General features: G+C 36.8%; 2 protein-coding genes across 2 annotated transcripts in view; one reads left to right on the plus strand and one right to left on the minus strand.

Annotated features, from left to right (window-relative positions):
- LOC136855521 (dual oxidase-like) overlaps positions 1 to 561 on the plus strand; it is a 163,056-nt gene extending 162,495 nt beyond the window's left edge. The window contains 1 exon segment of the mRNA XM_067132636.1: positions 330 to 561. Coding sequence (XP_066988737.1) covers positions 330 to 458 — 129 coding nt within the window. The 3' untranslated portion in view covers positions 459 to 561.
- A 4,012-nt stretch (positions 562 to 4,573) lies between these two features.
- Positions 4,574 to 18,598, minus strand: LOC136855520 (alpha-taxilin-like). Its single transcript, XM_067132635.1, is given in 10 exon segments — positions 4,574 to 7,570; positions 9,064 to 9,271; positions 9,461 to 9,619; positions 9,763 to 9,891; positions 10,162 to 10,350; positions 10,352 to 10,357; positions 11,113 to 11,259; positions 12,546 to 12,686; positions 13,273 to 13,559; positions 17,715 to 18,598. Coding segments are annotated over 10 exon segments (1,566 nt in total). The 5' UTR covers positions 17,716 to 18,598; the 3' UTR covers positions 4,574 to 7,271.
- Between the last annotated feature and the right edge of the window lie 3,612 nt (positions 18,599 to 22,210).

Here is a 22,210-nt window from a genome sequence, read left to right on the forward strand (position 1 = left end):
GACCTCCTATATTCATTAAGAACAAATCCTTGTCAGAGTTAAGAAAGGTAACTCAAAGTCTTTTGATAATAGTGAGAGGCCATCAACTAGTGGGCTCTCAAAGAACAGACATCAGTGAAGGGAAAAAGCAGTCAGGTTAGATGGAAGAGAAATATGACGCTCACAAATGAAATTATCTTGCACAAAAAATATAATTGTATGTAAAAGAGAAATATGATGCACACTAAATAAATATCTAAGAAAAAATATATATATATAGTTATGTACTATATACAGTATTATATATTAAGTGAATCTTTTCCTACTAAGCAAGTTTTGGTGCTTTGCAGGTCTCGAAAATTGGTGTGTTCAGCTGTGGTCCGAATCCACTAACTAAGACCATTAGCGATGCTTGTGAAAACGTGAACAGAGGACGGCGATTGCCATACTTTATACATCACTTCGAAAACTTCGGCTAAACGTCGGTTGCTGATGGAGTGTAAAGAAATATAGGGTCACTTAGAGACTAGTCTGTTTATCATTTTTGGATAAATAGGCACACTATGTAAAAAAAAAAATAAACGTGAACTATTAGGTAATGATAGATATTGCTAATATACTATTCTTTCCTTTGAATTTTTGTTAATTTCAGGTTATAGTACTCTGCCTTGCTTTGGTACTATAAGCAGTATATTAATTGAATCATTCATTATTCTGTACATAAAATAATCTACTCATTTATGTACAGATTACTTGTACATAGTTTATGGATTTATCCTCCTTTTAATCCTCGAAACAGATCCCATGATATTAATCAGTATTTTTTCTTTTAAAGTCAAATGCTATATGTATGTATTTTTATATGCGAGAGACTTTTTTTACAAATACTCTTTAGGAAGATGTAAAATATATAATTCTCAGCTAAGTGAGTTAAATACCACAACTTTTCATTCTCTTTTATTACTATTGGTATTTTTATTTTCTCTTTTATAACTATTGGTGTATTCATAGGTTTTTAAAGTTAGCTAGTCTGCCAAGTCTTTTACAGCCTTATTTTTTAAACATTCAGAATCACATTAAGCTTGTTTTTCTTGATTTCTCATATTGGTACTACAAAAATTCACTAAAAAAAAAATTGGTCCACTTACTGAAACTGTTTTCTTAGTGCCTAAAAAAATTCTTTTGCACACTTTGAGTTAGCAAGATCGGTGCAGCCCAAACTACACTTTGTGTCAAAAGTCTTGACTTTTCTGGACAGTAATATCGAAACCAAGGAAAATGTTGTATGTTTGAATGTTATTTTTGGAAATAAGGCAAATAGGCCCGAAATATAATATATATATATATTTATACAGTATTCTAGTTAGCCTGACTCTTCCAAGGATAGGTTATAAAGAGAGGGTTGGCTAATACCTGAAAAAAAAAAATGTCGCCACAAGTATTTTTGGTGTAGGATGAAGAGACTGCATTTAAAATTACAGCAATATTGGGAGTACATACTCTTCATCTAAAGCTAAGTTGATGCGAAGTTGCATTGCATTTGTAATCACCATTAGTGGGACAGTTGGAAAACCGTTTCCTGAACAGTGAATGATGAAGAGATTTATAATTTACCTTTGTCAAGGATAAGTTACTCTGGGGTAGCTGGGATAAGTTCACATTGCATTTATTCATATCCCGTGGCCCTTGACTATACTTTGTTAAATGTTTCTGAAACATAGTATCTACTGCCATCAAAACTTGAATATTTAGTCCAAATCGTATCCTGTTGCCGGTTAGATGATAGATGATGAATTTTGGTCCTGTTCAGCTAGGCTGTGATAAAGCCACTGGAAAAATCATTTCAAGTTGAAATGCTGCCTATATATTTGAATAATTTTGAATTTTACGCCACTTAAAGTATTGTATGTTTGAACTGTTCAGATTTTGCAGCAAGATAACTTAAATACATTTTAAAACATTTAATTGTAAGTGATTAATCCTGTCTGCCATGTAGTTTTCCTCTAGCTTTAATCAGGTCTGACTGAACATTACTCAATTTTCCATCACTCTGCTGATGCCCATTCTTTTACAAAAAATAGCCAGGTGGTGTTCACACTCAAAACACCGCATGTGATAATTGTTGTACCATATAGTACTCGAGTAGGAGTTTGTGTTTAGTTCCAGACTCTAATATTAGAGTTGATATATATATATATATAATGATTATGCTTGTGATTATTATTATTATTATTATAGTTCCACCAAATCGCTGCTCGCGAAATTGTATACAGTATAGTGTTAAAATAAGATTTTTTTTATACATTCAGTGCTTGTGATTGTGCAATACTATTTTATATCTTCAAGTGATTTTGCGTCATCACTTGGATTTCTGCTGTGTATACAGTATTAGTGTCATTTACAGAGTAATTATCATATTTTTCATATTTCTTCTTATATAGCTTAATTGTACTGTTTATGTACTTTCATAGCATAATATTATCAAGTTAAAAGTACAGTTACTGGATACAAGAACTTGTATTTTGGCAAAAGCTGTGGGGGAAAAATCTTGTCATTCTGTCTCAAGAACTGTGAAACATCTTTATGTATTCTTCATGCTTATGAGTTTTTTTTTTCTATTATTTTAGGCAGTACATAATGCAGTGAAATTTGATTAAAACTGTATTATTATTACAGTACTTCTGAAGCAGGGTATCATTGAGTAAATTTAAATTTTTCCAAATAAAATTACTGCGTTGGGTAATCTTAAAAAGTTAGGGTCAACTATTATTCATCTTTGTCTATAATAATTGCCATAGTATTTTTTATATTTAAAAAATACTATTGCAAAAATAATGATAAAACATGCTGCGTGTAGTGCTTCCGAGGCCCAGGAAAGGGGCCGAAAGTTTTTGTAAGTGAAATTAAGTGGAATTACAATTAAATGTGATGTCAATATACACTGTATTTTTCTTAAAGGTGCTGTTCTGATTTATTATTTATACTGTTGTGATTGTTCCTGTGGATGTATATCAGACTACACTTTATGCTAATGGGTAATTTGCCTTCCTCTTTTTTTCTTTGCATTTTAATTTCATGTCTGATCAGTCTGTTATATACTCAACAATATTTATCTTGTATCTTGGCTGGAATACTGAATTTGACTTAACTGGAAGGTTTCCTTTGAGAATTTTTAATGTACAGTTCAAGTATTCTGCCAAGACATTATTCACAAATCTACTCACTGCAAAACCAGTTAATTTGGTTGGCAACTGAGTGGATTTTCTTCTCATACAGTACTGGAATTGTAGTATATATACAGTAGTGCCTGTTCCAGAGTAACAGAAGTACTGGTTACAGCAATTAATTGTGAAACACTGTTATAGTGCTGCAAAGTTGCTGAAAAGTAGATATACAGGAATTTTGTTTCTACAGAAAACAAGTTAAGAGACTGCTAAATGCTGAGACCCGGCATTAACAGGAGACTTGGAGGAAGTGAAAGATTTTTAAAGGTTGAAGTGTAGAATAAAAAGAGTGAAAATTAATGTGAGCAAAACCAAGCTTACACTGACCTCAAATGAGGCAAATGATGATCCAGACTGGAAAAAGGTTGTGAGAGTGCTGCAGGAAACCTAAATGAGTGAATGTTATGTCAATGTATTGGTTGGTGTCACAAGACTTCAAGACCACAGATGAATAATAGAAGAGAGAATCAAGGAAGATATTGGATGAGGTAAAAAATTTACCTTAGCAGCATGCTGGATTAATTAGTTGATATTGACAGAGCAGTATAATATCAACTTAAACCTGGATGAAGTGGAAAGAGTTGCTGGACTCTTGATTATTTATCCCTTCAATTATAAAAGAGCAAAAAATCTGATTCACACTTTTTAGCATGTATAAGACCTGTGTTTTTCTACATAGCAACAATGGATATTTGCAAAGGACACTTTATATATAGAAAAATTTTTTCATGCAAACCTATTTCGCATTGTCTAATGTCCCCATGTGCATAACTTTGAATCTTAAAGATAGAGGAAGCAGACTGGCTATATGTACTGAAGGACTGTTTGCGCGTATGCTCATTCTCTTGAATGAAGCTTGCAACAGGCCCAGGAGGAGGGAACTTCACCATGATTGATGAGTTGCTATTATGTGGGAGGAAGAAAGATATACTATCTTCAGCAGTAGTGAGATTCTTAGGAGTTCAAAGGGCACTTGGGGACAGAAGAAAAGTCAAGAACCAAGTGTCCAAGTATGTCATAGGGTCCTTTAACGCATCTAACACCCTGGGAAGTAATGGTTTACAATAGAGTACTTTTAAATGAGAAACATGCAACAAAAAGTAACCATTCAGAAGTATCAGCTTGTAACCCTGGACATCGTCGTGCCTTTTGTATTACAGTTCTGTATTTTGAGAAGTAGTGTTTACTATTAAACAAACTCTATACAGGTGTCTTAGAAAATTCATATGCAAACAGTTTTTCCAGGTTACCATCAATAAAACAAACCTTTTTTTTATTGAAAATGTTTTATAGACTGAGTAACTCAATGCCAATGAATATATATACACAGCACATTTAATATTTGATGGGCAGCACTCCACTATTGGTTTTACTGAAGTAATTTAACTATACTTCTTTATCAACATTCAAGGCACAATGCAATACTTTGTGCATTTCAATCTAAAGGAAAACTCCAACAAAATAACACCTTAGCCACTTCTATCATAAAAAATATACATTTAATCTTTTGACTGGACTTGCCTTGTTTCCTGTTTTTATAATACAAGTAGAGGCTAATCTCACAATGTTTTGTGACCTTCACACAAAGATATTTGATTAATAATATTAAGTACTGTAAGAAATAAATCCAAAATACAAGTGATTACATGCAGTTCCAATACCAATGTACTCTACAAGATGTGCAACCTTTATAACCGAGAGTTGTGAACTACATCTATTTAAAAAAATTACAATGCATAACAAGAATATACTTGAAATACAAAACTTCTGTGATATAAATATGAATTTTAAATTGTCTGAAAAATATATGCTGGCCTTACACTGTGGTGTTAATAGGCAACCTACACACTTTTTTAGTCATGCTTGCATTTTTGTGATTATATAAAATAAAAACTTGCATAAAATTAAAAATTACACTGTCTTCTTTTTCACAAGTGAAAAGATAGATTAAATTACAAAAATCAGTTTTTAAAGTAGCTTACATTTTTCCCAGGTATGCAAATCACAGCCTTTTATATTAGCAGCATTCATCAGTGCGAAAATGAAGAAACGACAAATGGAGAAATGTAAGTCCCACATGGGCAGTCAAGAATGGATAACCCAACCATGTTGAAACCCAAGGTTTTGGACTGAAGACTGACTTATGGCCATAAAGTATAGCTTGACAAGATAGTGTCTCTGCAAAGGTGAACGAGTAGTCCAAGACCGCTGAAATAGCACTCTGACTGGAGAGGAGATCTTTGGTCACGACCATCAGCAGCACTGGATGCCACTCGACCATCAGCCACGAGAGTAGCCAAGGTCAATTTGAAAATATGGTGAGCATCAATGTTCATTACCCAAGGAAGATCAGGTTAAATGGTTTAAAGCACAGAATCCACAAAACCCCCAAAATAATGGAATAACATCCATTAATACTCTCAAAGAATGGCCATGGGGACAGCGAACTGTTTTTCTGTTCAGTGTGGAAAGTACAAGACCGAGCATAAGGGGGAGCACACAAGAGTGAAGAATTTGCTACACTTTATAGGAGAACTGGAAGGGTGACCCAGTGGTGTCAGAAGCAGGCAGGTGCTACCTGTCCTCCCTCTTCCTGTGACCAAACTACAATCTTCATCCAATGGGGAATGGACCAAACTGCACATATGTAAAAACAGCAAAGACTGAGTACAATCTTCATGTAGGGATAAAGGCAATACTTAAAGTAGGTCTACCAATGAGAGGGATTAGAAGGGACTACATGGCAACCCAAGTCCCTTCACCATTATTGTGTTTTACCTCTGTAATTAAAGGAAAAGACAAAAGAAATCAAGATACACAGTCCAAAAGGAATCCAATGCAATTGTAAAAAAACAAGGGTGGAAGTTACCATCCAGTCCAACAGACACACACAGGAAGAGAGCGGGAAGCACATCCTCTTGTTCAACCGCCTAAAGAAAGTGGCTATTGCCAATGTGTGTGCGAAGGAACACCCTCCCCAGGGCCCCTTAACCACTTTGTAATAATTCAACATCCATTCCAACTTGTGTTGATGGATACTTCTTATATAAAAGGCAATTTTTTCATATCCTGATAGGAAAAAACTTCTTTCACTTAAAAGGATCTCAGCAAAACCATCAGCATGACTTGGAGAAACTAAACAAGTTTGCAACAAAGTTTAACATACGCACAGTCCCCAGATAAAGAAAAAACAAAAACTGCCAAATTGTACACTATCACTGTTTACTAAATGTGAAAGTTTACTTCTGACTGCAATAGAAATATGTTGTAGATGTTTCTGAAAATACCATAAACTTTGTGAATCGCACTGTGCACAAAACATAATTCCTGGAAAGGCTAAAATGCCAACAAAGAACAAGACTGTTTGGTAAGACTTTCACCTTCACAATGAAAATATTTTTTACTATTTCACTGACACAACTGCTCAGTTTTCCGTTTGGAACCTAAAGTCAACGTGTCGCCTTAAATTCAGCCTTTCACATTTAATTCTTGACTCTGGTCCACATACAGTACGTTATTTGCTCAAATAAGGAAAGGCCCACCATAGCACAGTAGTAAGTACAAGATTTTGCACTTTCCAACATAAAATTTATCATGCGGCTCTCATCAATCTGATCTTGCCGTAACTTGAGGGTGACAAGATATTCTGTAATCTCATCCAAAATGAGTCTCAAAATTACTTAGAGAAAAAAGTCTATAAACAAATAGCTACCTTTTCACTTACAATTCTTAATCATTCACTAGTGTCATTGCAAACCTACAACCAAAACTGACTAGAAGAATAATGTGGAGTTAATAATAATCTCGTGGAGAAACGAGTAATTACTAGAAATAAGATCTTTAAATTATACAATGATGCATACATACAAAAGTTGCATTACAAAAGTATGCATAAGAAACATGAGAAAATTCTCAAGTTTCATGGGTACCCATGTACAAAAAGCACATTTAAGACACCTGATTATATTGTATATAAAAAATGAAACATTCCATCTTTCAGTCACTTTGTAATGGACAAAGCTCGGAAAAACGTTTTCTCGAAAGTACGACTATTAAAGCTTACACAACTCAGTCTATATCCAAGTAGTCTGTAACTTGTTCTACAGCTTCTTCAGTGTCACTGGTATTAATAGACAAGTTATCGCCATTAACCTCTACACAATTGGAATTAGTTATATTTTTTATGTCTGAAACCTGGTCATCTGCTGGATCTTGTGTTTCGACTGATGGAGAAGTCTCTACTTTTGGATTTTCAGAAGACACTTCTTTGTTACCACATACCTCACTTACAGTCTCTGTCGAAGCTTCTTTGGTACACATCACTTCATTCAAAATGTCAGATTTTACCTCGGGTTCAGCCGCAGCTACTGCAAGAGAAATATCAAAATTTACCAAAAAATCCTATTACAAAAATAACGTGTATCATTATATTTATAAAATACTATGGGGAAGAGAGGGAAGTGGAGGACCATGTTATGCTTGATAAGGAAGTCTTACAGTCATACCAGACATCAATAACAAAAAAAACATTAAGACCTGCAGGACCAAAAAGCAGGAACTGAATTGTCAGTAGTAAAATACAAACCTGGATAAAAGGGAAAGGTAAGTAGACTGTACATAAAAATACCTAATATCGTGCAAAGATGAGAAGTAAAATGATGATGGTACTTCCAAAAAACCCAAATAGGCAATACTGGAGAGAACCAATGCTGATGCTAAGACAATTTCATAACTTGAAAACCGAGTGTCTCACACAGGACTGAGCACGAACGAGGTTTAATGGATATGAGTTGGTGTGAGTCAAGGTTCACATTTATAGAAATAAAGTAATTCAGTATATCATAAATGGAGTTGGAAGGATAATATCAGGTAAAACACAATTACACTAAGAACAGTACAGTACTGTATAAGAAATATTAAAAAGCAGGCAAAGTAAAAATATTAACACTTACTTACAAACACCAAACTACATGTCAATTTGGTAATCGGCACAATATATGAAGAAAATGGTCCATAAATAAAAATTATTTATGCTCTAGAAACTAGAAATGATAGGAATTTACTACTCAGTACCTCAAATATATGGCAGAAATACTTGTAGGAAACTAGCACAAACTAAAGTAGCTTTAGTTATTCTACTGCTTGTGTTTATAGGACAAGAATATGTGTGGGGACATTCACTTTGTTTTCATAACTTGGTCATCTACTGTTGGCTGTTATTATTACAGTACTAATTTTAAAAGAATTAGCCTGAGAGTTTGTTCTTGGTGAATAAATTAGATCTTAACTAACATTGCAACTCCTTAAAATTATATTGCAGTGATCAGACAAACTGAAAATGCTGACAATTCACATAAAATTTCTTGCAAGTATTTGTTTATAATACTGATTTACACTCTTGCCTGAAATCTATATCCTCTTTCTCTGCAATCAGGGAATGGGTCATCAAAGTTATTCACCATATATAAATGTTTCCAATCAGAATGACCAATTTGTGCATGTCATAATTTCAAAGTACCAATCAGCTACACTGAAGACTGATCAATTCCAGATTATGTAGCTGATAAAGTGTATTCTTATACTGTTCTTATTCAAATACTGTTCTATTATATATCTAACTTTGCTGCAAAGTTCATATGTAACTGTTCCAAAATTATTTCTGCCTAATTAACACAGTGTTTAGTATAAGCTCTCATAAAAAAACTGCACATTTTCAAAGGAAATACACCTTTCTGTAACACACCTAATATTTCAATCATTATGACAGACAACACTGAACAAACAAAGCAGGATATAGGGTACCCCCTGCCTAAACAGGCCAAAATTCTACATATACTACAGAATGGTAAACAGTACTTACTCTTATTTTGTTTCCTGAGCTCTGTGACCTGTTCCTGAAGAGCACGACAAAGGTTCTGCAACTGGGCATTCTGGCGTCCTTGCACTTCCATTTTCTTCTCCAGTACCGACCGTTCAGCGACCATATCTAATAAGGCCTTGTTGGCACCTTCCCACCTTTCCTTCCATGTCTTTGTCTCCTTCTCCAGCTTCTTGATTTTCTTTGTCATCTTATAAAAAAAAATTTTTATTATCATGAAAGTTCTATACTAAAATACAACTAACAAAAGTAATGTCGTGTTTCTATAATTTCATAAACAAGTCCTACCAATTTACATAAATTTATTTCAGTTACTTGAACACTGATATATAACTGCAAGATATTTTCATCACAAACTTTACAATCACTACATTCCTACCTCATCCATTTCTTTCTTAAATGTGTTGAAAATTTTGTTGGATTTATCTAGAGTGGTCTGAAACTCTTCATATTTCTCCATGTATGAATTTAGTTGAGTGCGGAGGCTAATTTCAGTTTCGGCCATTGTCTGCAACTTTTCCTGGTAACTGCTTATATCCTGTATGAGAAGGTATACAAACAAAGTTAGGATTCCGCCATAAAATACAATTTTTAAAACATATTTTTTACTTTTGTCCTTTCATTTTCTCACCATATCATTTTCCATAACACTGGGGAAAAGTAAGTGACTTTCAAACTTACCTCAAGGAGGGCCTTCTTCTCCAAAAGCATTTTCTCTTTATTTTCTGTTATTTCTATGTGCTGTTTTGCCATCTTAGCCTCTACTAGTTGACACTGAAGGTCTTTAGCCTTCAATACCTTCTCAACATGCTGCAAGAACAAGTATACACATTATTGTAGAACTGGTTAAGTACATCCTAGTAAACATGTGTGACATATCTGATAAAAAAGTTTTTAAAAATACTTTAGTTTCAAAAAGCAATACTTTAGCACAGTAAATGAAACTCTAATTACTGAAACATTTTCTACTTTTTCATGTAAGGGAATAGATTATAACCATTTTGTGATGGAACAATTTCTACTCGTTCTACTTCGAAGTGTGTGAGAGAGAGAGAGAGAGTAAAAAAAAAGGGTACTTACGGTTTCCCTAGACTCGTACTGCTTGACAAGATCTTGTAATCGACCAGCCATGTCTTGATTTTCATCACGGAGCTTGGTATTCTTTTCACTGTTTTCCTTCATCAAATTTGAAATCTCTGACAAGGTGGTATTGAATTTTAATGCAACTTCCTTCCTTCTCTCTTCTTCTTCTTTTAATCTTGAAACATTTCTCATCCTAAGTATACAACAAATATAATGAGTTTAATTTTATGAACATCTAAATAAATATGAATGTAATTCTGACAAATTTCCCTCTATTCATTCATTACCAATCCAAGTGTCACTTGCATATAAAATTACCAAAAATATACTTCCTTGGATGTGGAAAATACATAATTTTCAAAAACCAGTATCAGTTTTTGAGTATAAACCCCTTTTTTATAATTACTCAGCTTGTGACCAAAAACAACAAAACTTTAAAGGCAAAGTGAAATAAGGTCATTTATCTTGGTGCAAAAAGCAGATGCTTACAGAAACTGTAATAAAGGTGCAATAATTAACTATAACTTCATAGCTAGACTTTATACACCATCCCAAATTAAAATATAATAAATTCACAAAGTCCCTACTTCATACCTACTCCAAGTGCAATTATTCACAGAATAGAAGTGTACTTACGACGTCAACAAGACTGCAACAAGGCAATTACAACCAGTAAAGGAAGAATATACAAAATTATTAAGCTTGGGATCAGGGTTATTACCTCATTCTAAATTCAGCTTGGGATTAGATGAGGAATCATTACCTCATTCTAAATTCTTTGGAGCCAATAGGTATCAAAGTCTCAAAACGGCAACAGCTAACATCGTGCAGAGTTTCTCCCCTACACATAAATAAAATACTAAGCCATTGTAAAGATTTTTGCTATAATTTTCCTACTGAAATCTTAGAAAATAAAACTCCTCCTCGGGAAATTACAGATCTACATACCTTAATCAACTTGTTCTGTTTTTGTAATTCTCGACAAAGCGATTCTAATCTTGATTTTGTGAGCACGACCTTCGAATGTTCTGCTTCCATGTACTCCTTCTCCCGCTGCACGTTTTCCACCTGCTTCTGGATTTGCTTGACCGTACTCTGAAAACAAAGGAATAGTTGACTCCACTGTAATCATATTTTACCATATTTAAAAATGATTATGATTCTATACATGCACTGTACCTCTGGTGCTTTAGTTTTTTCTCATGTTTTTTTTTAATTGAAACTGAATTTTTAAAACAATCCAGTTAAAAGAATTGCCTACAATAGGCCTTCACCTTCCAGACAACCCCTAATTCTATTGTCTTAACTTATAGTTGCCCAAGAAAGCTGGCATGAATATGCAGGCGGTCCTCAGTTTACGACGGGTTCTGTTCTGACGTTGCGTTCTAAGCTGAAAATCACTGTAACCCAAAATATCGTAAGAAGACCTTATTTTTAATCATTTGGGTCTTGTAAACAACGTAAACTCCTTTTTTATAGAGTTTTTCAAGAAACCTCCAAATTTTGACCATTCTGCCCTTTTAGGAACCATAGTTCTTCTGTCGGATCAGCGTTGTAACCAGGAATAATTTTTGATGAATATATTTGAAGAGCATCATAAGACGAGCCCATCATAACCCGGGGACTGCCTGTACATTTAACCTTTGGTAACATTAGGACTAACATGAAGATTCTTGGATTCTTCAGAACAGGAGGAATGCTGTACAACCTTATCTTGCATTTAGCTCTTGAAAAAATTCATTATAGGTTCATAATTGCCCCAATTCTCTGAAAACAGCAGTTTAACGAATGAAAACTGAAAAAAGATAAGAGATGAACATAAAGGACAATAATATGACACAAGATGAAAAGCAAAGGGTGAAAAGTGTTTCAACAAGAGGCTGAATGAATACTGCAGAGACTGTTTTAGTACTGTCTACAGGAGATTTAATGTGGCACAATTGTAAGCGCTAAATATCTAAAGGTCCAACCTATGAGTATTATTTTAAGAAAGTTGGATTTTGACCACACTGATCGAGAGTGGAAAATGTCTCCTCCTCTCTACTATTGTTGATACTACTGTGCGGAAGACTGGGGGGACAGTTCTCTTAATTGACTGACAACTAAATTACAGTAATGACTCGGTCAAGGTGACTCGAATACTCAACCTCTGTTCAAAATAAATCTTTGTTTATCTAACCTGCAATTCTTGTATTAGTAAACTTTATGCCAAAAAAGTGGTATAACATATGCATGAATACAATTACAGTATGTTCTGTTTTAGATGGGCAGTGCTTATGCTTGAGGTGTTAAAAACAAAAGTATTAATGATACAACAAGTTTTACCAAAATACCAGGTCAATACCCAGCTCAAAGTAACTATAACAATTATTGATTTGTACCTGCAGCTGACGATTATTTTCGACCAGTTCACAGTACTTTGACATCACAGTAGCAATCTGTTCCTCTGGTGTGAGAGCTTTCATAGCTGCCTGCAGGGAATCCATGGCTGCTTCCTTTGTCTTCTTTTTGTTCTTTTTTGCCTGCATAATAAAAAAAAGAAGATTAACGAACATTACAAAATAAAATTATCTGACTTTTCCATTCCCATCACATACAACTACTATACTAAAATATGTCCAAAGTCACAAAATATTAGGCTGGTTTCCCATGAATACCTATCTAGCCCTAAATCAAACTATTATACAGTAGCCCCTCAACTTATCTGAAGGCCTGGCCTTCTGACAGGCAACAAAGACTTGAACATTTGTAAGTTATTTCACAGCTAACCATAATTCCACATAATTTTTAGCCTAAACTGTAATTGTGTAAATAATCTTCATAAGTACAGTATGTTAAAGCTAAATAATAGGCAGTCCCCGGTTAACTCGGAAACCCCGCTTAACGGTGCCGTTAGCTGGATATTGGCGCCGAAACCTCCGCTTAACAGTGCCATTAACCGGAGATCGGCGCCGAAAATCTAGTTAACGACATCGCTAGCCAAGAGCCGTAACACAGAAACGCCATTAACCGATGCCGCCAATAAGTGCAGACTGCCTGTACAAGCAAATTCATGCAAGCAACTCTGGAACAGTACAAGCAGTAGCCACAAAATACAACTAGACTTACGTGCTTTGTCTCGGCCATATTTTCTGCAGTATCCTCTGAATTAACAACCACCTCTCCTTCAATAAGCTTATCAATATCAACCAACGAGGGATCTGAGACTTGCGAGAGGGCTGACTGAACTTCTGGATCTTCTATTTCAACAGATGTGGCACCCAACGATTCTGCAACTGGATCCTCATTTACAACTTCGGCAGATTCCGTTTGAGTTTCTGGTTCTTCTGCAGCCAATTGCTCTGACTCTGGCTTAACTCCAGAGTCTTCAACAGTCACTGGTTCTTCTCCAGGCACTGGAAGGAAATATAAGCATGTAAGATTAAGGATGTGTATAATTAAACGCGTCCTATAATACTGTACTGTATAGATCGTGATATTTGTTTTGTAACCCAGTCCATTAATTTTTTATTGCAGTTATGATAAGTAATATGATATGCAAAACAGTACAGTTCTGTGGATTCTGTGTTCCAGAAAACTTCTACTACAAAAAAACAATAATTAATGATAATATATGAGCATTCGGTGACCATTAACCTTCACAAAAAATACCTCACGAGAGAGAGAGAGAGAGAGAGAGAGAGAGAGAGAGAGAGAGAGAGAGAGAGAGAGAGAGAGAGAGAGAGAGAGAGAGAGAGATATCAATTTTTTCTCTCTCTCTCCACATTCAAGCTGCCATCTACAAAGAGCTGAATGACAAATAAGTATATAACTCAATCTTTAGGTCAACAGAAAAATATTTGACTTATCTTTAGACACACCCACTTGTCTCTCCTCACCCATTTTGAGATCAAATACGGTTCCCTCAGTTTCTGAGATAAACTGTGCCATGAAGACAGAAGAGAGAGAGCAAGAGTTACCCAAAGGTCCCTTTCTTCAAATGCTACTCCCCAATCAATCCCATAATTTAATCACTTGGCAGTCACATTCCAGCCTTAGTAAAATTTGTTGAACTTGCTCTGGTACATCAACAGCAAGACAGTATTTCCTGGACAGCTTGAACCTTAAAATCTGAAGAATGACTACCTGGCCTCCTTAGTGCACCCCAGAGATGAGCTCGACATAGGGACAGTGACCTACATATGAACCCTTGGTTCCATACACATAATCTGAAGACAATGCACATGTATAATGGGAGTTCTGGGTGAACCATGTACCACCCGAGAGTTCAGTCACACACATACAGAGCGACAATACCACAAGGCACTGTGCAGCCATAACCTGTCACACATGAACCTTCTGTCTGCATGCACACAATCCAACGATCATACATGCACCAAGCGACAAGGTAGTGGAGACTTATTTAAGAGTACGTACCTCTCCAGAAGTACAAACAAGGTAAAAGTCCAGGGCAGTCTACGTTTCAAAGTAAATTGGGAGACACTGGTGCACAAGCACACACAGGTAACCCAGGGTCAACCCTCCCAGTGGCCAACGTCCTACCTGCGGGTGAGCAAATGCTGCTACCGACTCCAGAAGTGATCGCTGGCTAGAAGTCCAACAGAACTTCTCATGACAGAGCTTCCGAAGCCTCTTCTTCCCGAAGCAGGAAGAAGAGGCAAGACATGAAAAGGAGGAAGAGTAGGAATAGCTCAAAACCAAGGTGAAGAAGGCGAAAGATAATAAGTGCTTGTGCTTCTTCGTCTTACTCTCCTCCGGGAAGCAGCACCAGAGGAATATGGCCAGTACTTAATGCAGCAGCAGTATTCTCACAGGTACAATGATCGCTGCAAGAGACTTAACAGCATCGAGTTCCACAGAAATGTCAGCGGAAACAGGTTGCCCAGCATACCATATGAAACACCTCCCAGTACTCCAGTAATGCTGCCAACAAAGCAATGATAGGAGGTGGTGGACCATGTACTGTACTTAAGCCACCGTTTCACCTGGGGTGAGCTCAGCTCATGCCCCTGGGTCAGCAATGTAAGACAGCACAAGCTGGTCACCTATCCTCACAAGAGTATGCATGCATGCTCCACACCTTCCATTTCCCTACCAACTGTTGCATTCATAATATTAATAACAATTCCTATCTCTTTCTAGTATTTCATGTACAGAATAAACTTCTGCAGGTGTATCAAAAATTCATTTATTTCTCTGGAGCATATTTGTCTTGATTTAAATCTTGCCAACAAAAATCAACAGCTTTCCAATCAGTCAGCACTGTTATTGCCTAACTCTCCTTACTCAATTTCATGTTTTTCTGGATGAAAATACACATCCGATACTTTTGTATTCCTTTGCCTATGATGTCCAGTCCGTAATCTTTGATTCATTTTCCATCTGTTCTACTTATCTCGTTTGATTCTAGGCTCTTATAGTCAAACTTCCTGCTTTCAATTCATCTTTTGTATTTATAACCTGGGAGGTTAAAATTTTACTTTAAACCATTACTGTGTTTTGGCCTTGAAAGTAAAATTTTCATGTTTTAACACATGCTGTCGCAAATTTTCCCCCACGACTGGGAAGGTTCTAAGTCCCTGATGGCATGGGACTGGGATGGTCAGGCCTGAAGGGCGCTACCGGCAGACATAGAAGCGAAGGTCCATCAAGGTCAGGCAGGGTTTTACAATTTTATTTAAAAAATAGACTAATTAAATTTAACATACATTAACGCACAAGGACCACATAGTCAGGTATGAGACAAAATGCTGAAAGCTATACAAAACCCCATAAAACTCAAAAATACATGCCTCTAAGAGCTACAATTTTGCACAAAACTTATTTCCGAACAATCAGGCTACACTTCCAATGAACATTAACTATATCAGGCCCCGGATGGCAAAAATGTGAAGGGATTAATTTAGCATACTAAAGGAACCGGCTCTTGACTTTAAAACGAACAATTTGGCTGGGGAGGTGACGACGTGGAGAGTGCGTAGCTTACCTCAGAGCAATACCCTTGAGAAAGACACATATCGCCCCTCTGCATGCCTCGTCGTCACCTCAGTTCCCTTTCAAAATTCATACATAGGTTACTTTACTAAAGGAGGTACTCGAATTATATAAAAAAGAGCCTCTCCGACATTCCCAGCACAGACAATACAGGCAATTCGCCGGACACAAATAATAACCAAACGTGTTTACAGAAAAAAAGTGAACCAGGAACTCAGCCACCTGCTTATTACTCCCCCGCTGTGAAGGATTGTCGAGAAAAAACGGATCCAATTTTTTCACGACGTGCTTTGAACGTTTCTGATGTTTGAATCGTTTGCAGTTGACCTAACCAATGGCACCTAACCTAACCTAACCAAGGGTACCAGGGCCTTACCCTAATGCATGGCAGTGTAGTCGATTAGGTCGCATCCAAAAGAAACAAATATCAGAAATGTTCAAAGCACCCATTAATACTTAAAAAAAATTATATTTTCAAGTCCAAAATATGATAATGGTTTAAAAAAATGTTACCACTGGGGATTCTTGACACCATCGCATGTCCAGCAATATGGGCCAATCCTAAATTGTGCTTATCCAATTGTGAGGTAGAACCACGGATAATTCAACAGCTATAGGCCTCGTCAGTTCTTCATTGACCGGTTTATTAATTCATGCTTATTAAAACTGGCGTCACAACACCTAGGTTACTAATGCTGCAGATTACCATCACAGCCCTCTAAGCAATTTACATTTCTAATTCTAAAATGGGTGCCGTGTTTAGCACCAGCCCCTTGGGGATAAATGTAAAAACATAAACTAAAGAGTTCAGGACGATTAGGCCGTATTATTCGACCGTGAGTGAACCTGTTGGGCCATCGCAAATTTAGGCTGTAAGACATGGCAGGAGCTCCTTGGGACGCTGTTTTTGGCACTAGGTCCTTGGGGATCGAAGTATTTTACACACCCATTTCGGCTGTCTGCCAGTTCGGATGTTATGGCCTAAATGAATCGCGGCCGAAATGACCAGGACAAATTATCAAGACATAAATTAACGAGGGTAAATACCATGAACATCGACAAAAGACAAAACGTAAAAATAATAAACAAAAAGCAGAAAATATTCCCGGATTCCATTGGCGGCAGAAATCAATATGCCACAGGCCTATTAGCCTGCAGTTTTACCAAGAGAGAGAGAGACTTAGGCTACCGTACTTTAATTTAAAATACCACCACCGAAAATATTAGGTAGGCCTACTCAACTATATTCAGAGCTGAGGAATGTGAATCTGGATGTCAAGAATATGTTACAAGATGGATTTAGAATGAGACAAAACAGGCCTAAGCCTAACATACCCTACGTCGTTTGGTACAGGTTATGGGCATACTTCGGCAAGACCCGAAGTAACCTAGAATAGTGTATTAGCCTCAAAAAAGTAAAATGGGCAAAATTAAATTATACCTAAAAAATCACCAATATTCGCGCGGTAACGAACACCAGGTCTACCAAGTTAGGCCACACAAGCCTAGGCCTACGCCGAAGGAAACAAAAATAAAAATGTCTGCTTTCAACTCACTCTTGGATATTAATATACGACGTTCGCCGAGGAGCGAATATTAGTCCACAGGATGTGTATTTACGAGTCCTTCGGCAACGAAAGTCCTTGAGGGGGCGGTGGGCGTGACCGTTGGGCGGCCGGAATATAATTTTCCTTTAGGCCTAAGACGACGGTGTTAGCACGTGGCCAAGGAACGAAGAACTAAGCAAGTGGATAAATGGCCTAAACACCTTCTAAGCAAACACGAGGAGCCGCCAACGATGTTCTATTTCTAACCGCCGGGGGGGAAGGGGGAACTCTCTCTCTCTCTACCAATCGAATCCTCTTTCTTACCTAGGAAGAAGGAAGAAGCATCATCGTCATCCTTCTTCTACTCCCGAAGGGAATTCCTCTCTTAAATTCCTTCTTTCTGGGCCGTCTCGGTCTCTTTCTCTTCTCTCTCCTCCGTTCTCACTCTCTCTCTCCTCCGCTCTCTCTCTCTAATATTCTTTCTTACCTAGGAAGGAGAAGGAAGTATCATCATCCTCCTCCTACTACCGATAATCTTCCTCCTAATTCCTGTCCCGTCTCGGTATTTATATTTATCTTTCTCTTATCTCTCTCTCCTCCGCTCTCTCGAGATTCCTTTCTCACCTAGGAAGAAGAAGGAAGAAGCATCATCATCATCATCCTCCAACCGAATATCTTCCTAATTCCTTCTTCCTGGCCCGTCTCGGTCCTCTATATCTCTCTTTCTCTTTGTGGAGAAAGGAACGTCCTCACAATCTCTCTCTTTTTCTTACCTAGGAAGAAGAAAGAAGCATCATCATCCCTCCTCCTCCCGTAAATCTTCCTCCTAATTCCTTCTTCTTCCTAATTCCTCCTTCCTGGCCCGTCTCGTTCTCTCTCTCTCTCTCTCTTCTCCTCCCTCCTCCACACATGTCCATTTCATACCGCGAGCCCAGAATAGAAGACATTCCTACGCAACGTGTATGAAAACTAGAACGCATTTACTACTCTTAGGTTTTCTCTAGTTATTTTCCACTCTTTCTCTCCCTCTTTCGCTCTCTATCTCTCTCTCTCTCTCTCTCTCTCTTTTTCTCCCTCGCGAGGCGGACCGAAATAATATACACCCCGCGATGGCATCACCAGAGAAATCAGCTGTTCGGAAGTACACAACAAATGGTGGCGGCCAATCAGAACCGTCCACTCGAATTGCCGCTCTCTGATTGGTCGAGGTTGACACAATTTCCTGCATGTTTCAAAGTAACGGATTGTCCACTTGCTATATAAACTGCGATTCGGACGCGTGTTAATTAAATTAATAAACAAATTTGACGTTTTAATATATATTATTTTTCCATTCGGATTTCTGCTGCGTGATTGGTCGAGGTTGACACAATTTCCTGCATGTTTCAAAGTAACGGATTGTCTACTTGCTATATAAACTGCGATTCGGACGCGTATTAATCAAATTACTCAACAATTTTTACATATTAATATATTTTTCCATTCGAATTGCTGCTACGCGATTGGTCGAGGTTGACACAATTTCCTGCATGTTTCAAACTAACGGATTGTCTCTCCTTAACTTGCTATATAAACAATCAAAGAATTCGGCATTTTAATATGTTATTTTCGACTCGAATTGCTGCTATGTGATTGGTCGAGGTTGATACAATTGCTATATAAACTGTGATTCGCACGCGCATTAATCAAATAAATCAATAAATTTTACATATTAAAATAAATATTTCACAACGTTTTAATAATGAACTGTGAATGCTACTAAACAATACAGGAAATGTTAATTGTCAAGGATTAACTACTGATTCATTCTTCCAAACATAATTGATCCACTCAACGGAAAAATTCAAATTCTCCTGGCAAAATTCAACTTCATACACTTCATATTTGATTTTGTCATTTATTGGATATGTTCGCTAATGGCAGCTATTTGGCAAGGACCTTCAGACTCAATGACCCAATCGTTTTGATTGTTAGAATACGAAAACACTATTTTGAATAAAGACGTAGAACGGACACTTTCTCACTAAGCAAAATAATACTGTTCTCAACAATTAAAAGAAATATAGGGTATTAATATTTCTGCGGCCATTCCATGATATGTAACCATCCATTGTATCCAGCATTAATCAAATACAAATACACATTATATATATATATATATATATATATATATATATATATATATATATATATATATATATATATATATATATATATATATATATATATAATGTAGAATGTGCTTTGTTTATAAACGTTTTGAAATGCCCAAGGTGTTTCATTAAATGAACATTTCTAAATATGAAAATATCTCACTAAAACTTACTGCATTAGAGCTGAACCGTAAGTCCCAGAATCTTACGTAAAGTTTCACTGTACTGTATATCTAAAATTCCTCTGGTGATTTAGCATTGCTTAACGTGGATTAACAGGCGAAATTCAACGTCGACACTAGACCAACACTATGTAGCACGAGTGTTTACACACGAGAACGGCATCTACGCATGTTGTCTTTGCATTCCCAAAGGTGTAACTGCGACTGTTGAGACAACTGCTTTATATGTTTAAATTTAATTTATACATTTGAATAATCATCAAAACAAAATTTAAGTACCGTATTTGACGTCATTAAAAAAATCGAAATACAAACCGGGGTCTTACTTGCGAACTTGAGGTATCTGGTAGACTAGTGTTTGCCTAAATACCCTTGACTACCAGTACCTGTACCCTACAAAACTCCACCGTATCGAAATATTACCAATATTTACAAAATATAACCGTCTTTATCACTACTACTATTACGTAATATTGCTGCAAAATCCCTCATAGCTGGCATACCTTCGACTTGAGTTACCATTTAATTGAATTGCCCTTGCTTGAAAGAAACCTTCACAAGAAAGCCATGGATTTATCCTGAACTGTCATTCCTTTATACATTTTCAGTAAATGCCTATTTTTTCAGTTTTATTATAAAGTAATTCCTAACGCCTTGAACATTATCCTGCACTCACCTAAACTAAGTAGGTAGTGTGAAAAGTGCTAAGATACATATACAACCATTTTATTGTACTGTACCTGTTAGGCTAAACACACACACACATACGCTGTTACAAAAGACGGTAGGCACAAACAAACTACCTACAGTAAAGCAAATTCCACTCAATGTCCGTCTGCTCAACCCACTCTCTCTCTCTCTCTCTCTCTCTCCCCAAAGGAAATCCGTAAAGAATTCGGCGGTTCTCTCTTGCAATTAAGAGCATGGTTTAACAAACTTTAACGTATTACGGTGTATGTACTAGTAAGTAGTACGTACGCAATGCAGACTACGGTGTATGTACTAGTAAGTAGTACGTACGCAATGCAGACTGAAAAATATATGCATGTAATACTACATTACGTATCAAGTACATTACTGGACTGCATTAAATAAATGTTAATGAAAAACTGCACCAGTGAGGTGGGTGGGTGGGTCAAGGTATACCTATTGATTGTTTCATGTGATTCATGCATTCCCCCCTATTGGGGTAGGCAGTCAGTGCACCTCCCACAATGCACTGTAAACATTACTTAAGGTTCTTTGCAGCATTCCCTAGCCACAGCCCCTTTTATTCCTTTTACTGTACCTCCATTCATATTCTCTCTTTCATCTTGTTATCCACCCTTTCTTAACACTTTTCTACAGTGCAACTGTGAGGTTTTCCTCCTGTAACCTGTTACACTTTCAAGCCCTTCTACTCTCAATTTCCCTTTCAGGACTGAATGACTTCATAGGTCCCAGTGCTTGGCCTTTGGCCTAAATTCTATATTCCATTCCATTCTATACATTCCACACAGGTTACCACAAGGTCCAGGGTTAGCGTAGGCTAGACTTACACACTGACTTTACATAACAAAAACACAATACTGAATGCCACAGCCCACTACATGAAATAATACCGTACTGGAAAGATGTAAGCAATACGGCGAGAGTATTCTTAACGGAGAAATTTTCAACAGCAGTGTGCTATATTCAAAACAGTAAGAGATGAGCATCTGAACTCTGATCATCATTGGTGATGGAGGTAGTGTGTTTGTGAAGCATGGAGAGAAAGACCTGGTACCAGAGTCTTCATGTGGGTCACTCATTGATCGTTGAGTTGCCAAGATCCTCCAAGCTGGGTGTCAACTGCCATTTCTGGTAATGGAGTCCACTCCTCCCTCTCCTCACAACCTTCCACTTCTACTCCAAAGACTCAGAAAGTGAAGTTGTAGGAAATGGTGGTAGTTATAGGACTTCCTTGGGTTCTATACTCACCTCGATGTAATCCCAAAGGCTTGTATCCATCTATTGACCTCAGCCATTTGATACGTTCCTGCAACAGTCACCATTTAGGCATCTACTGACTTAAAGAAAAGACATATTTTCAAGTCCTTATAAAATAAATCTAAAGAAAGTACTGATCTGTACGTTGTCTGGTGGGGTAGAGTTTTCAGTTCCAAATCCTCTCTCTCTTTCGGCCTGGCTA

Source organism: Macrobrachium rosenbergii, chromosome 31, assembly GCF_040412425.1.
Source record: "Macrobrachium rosenbergii isolate ZJJX-2024 chromosome 31, ASM4041242v1, whole genome shotgun sequence".
Lineage (NCBI taxonomy): Eukaryota > Metazoa > Arthropoda > Malacostraca > Decapoda > Palaemonidae > Macrobrachium > Macrobrachium rosenbergii.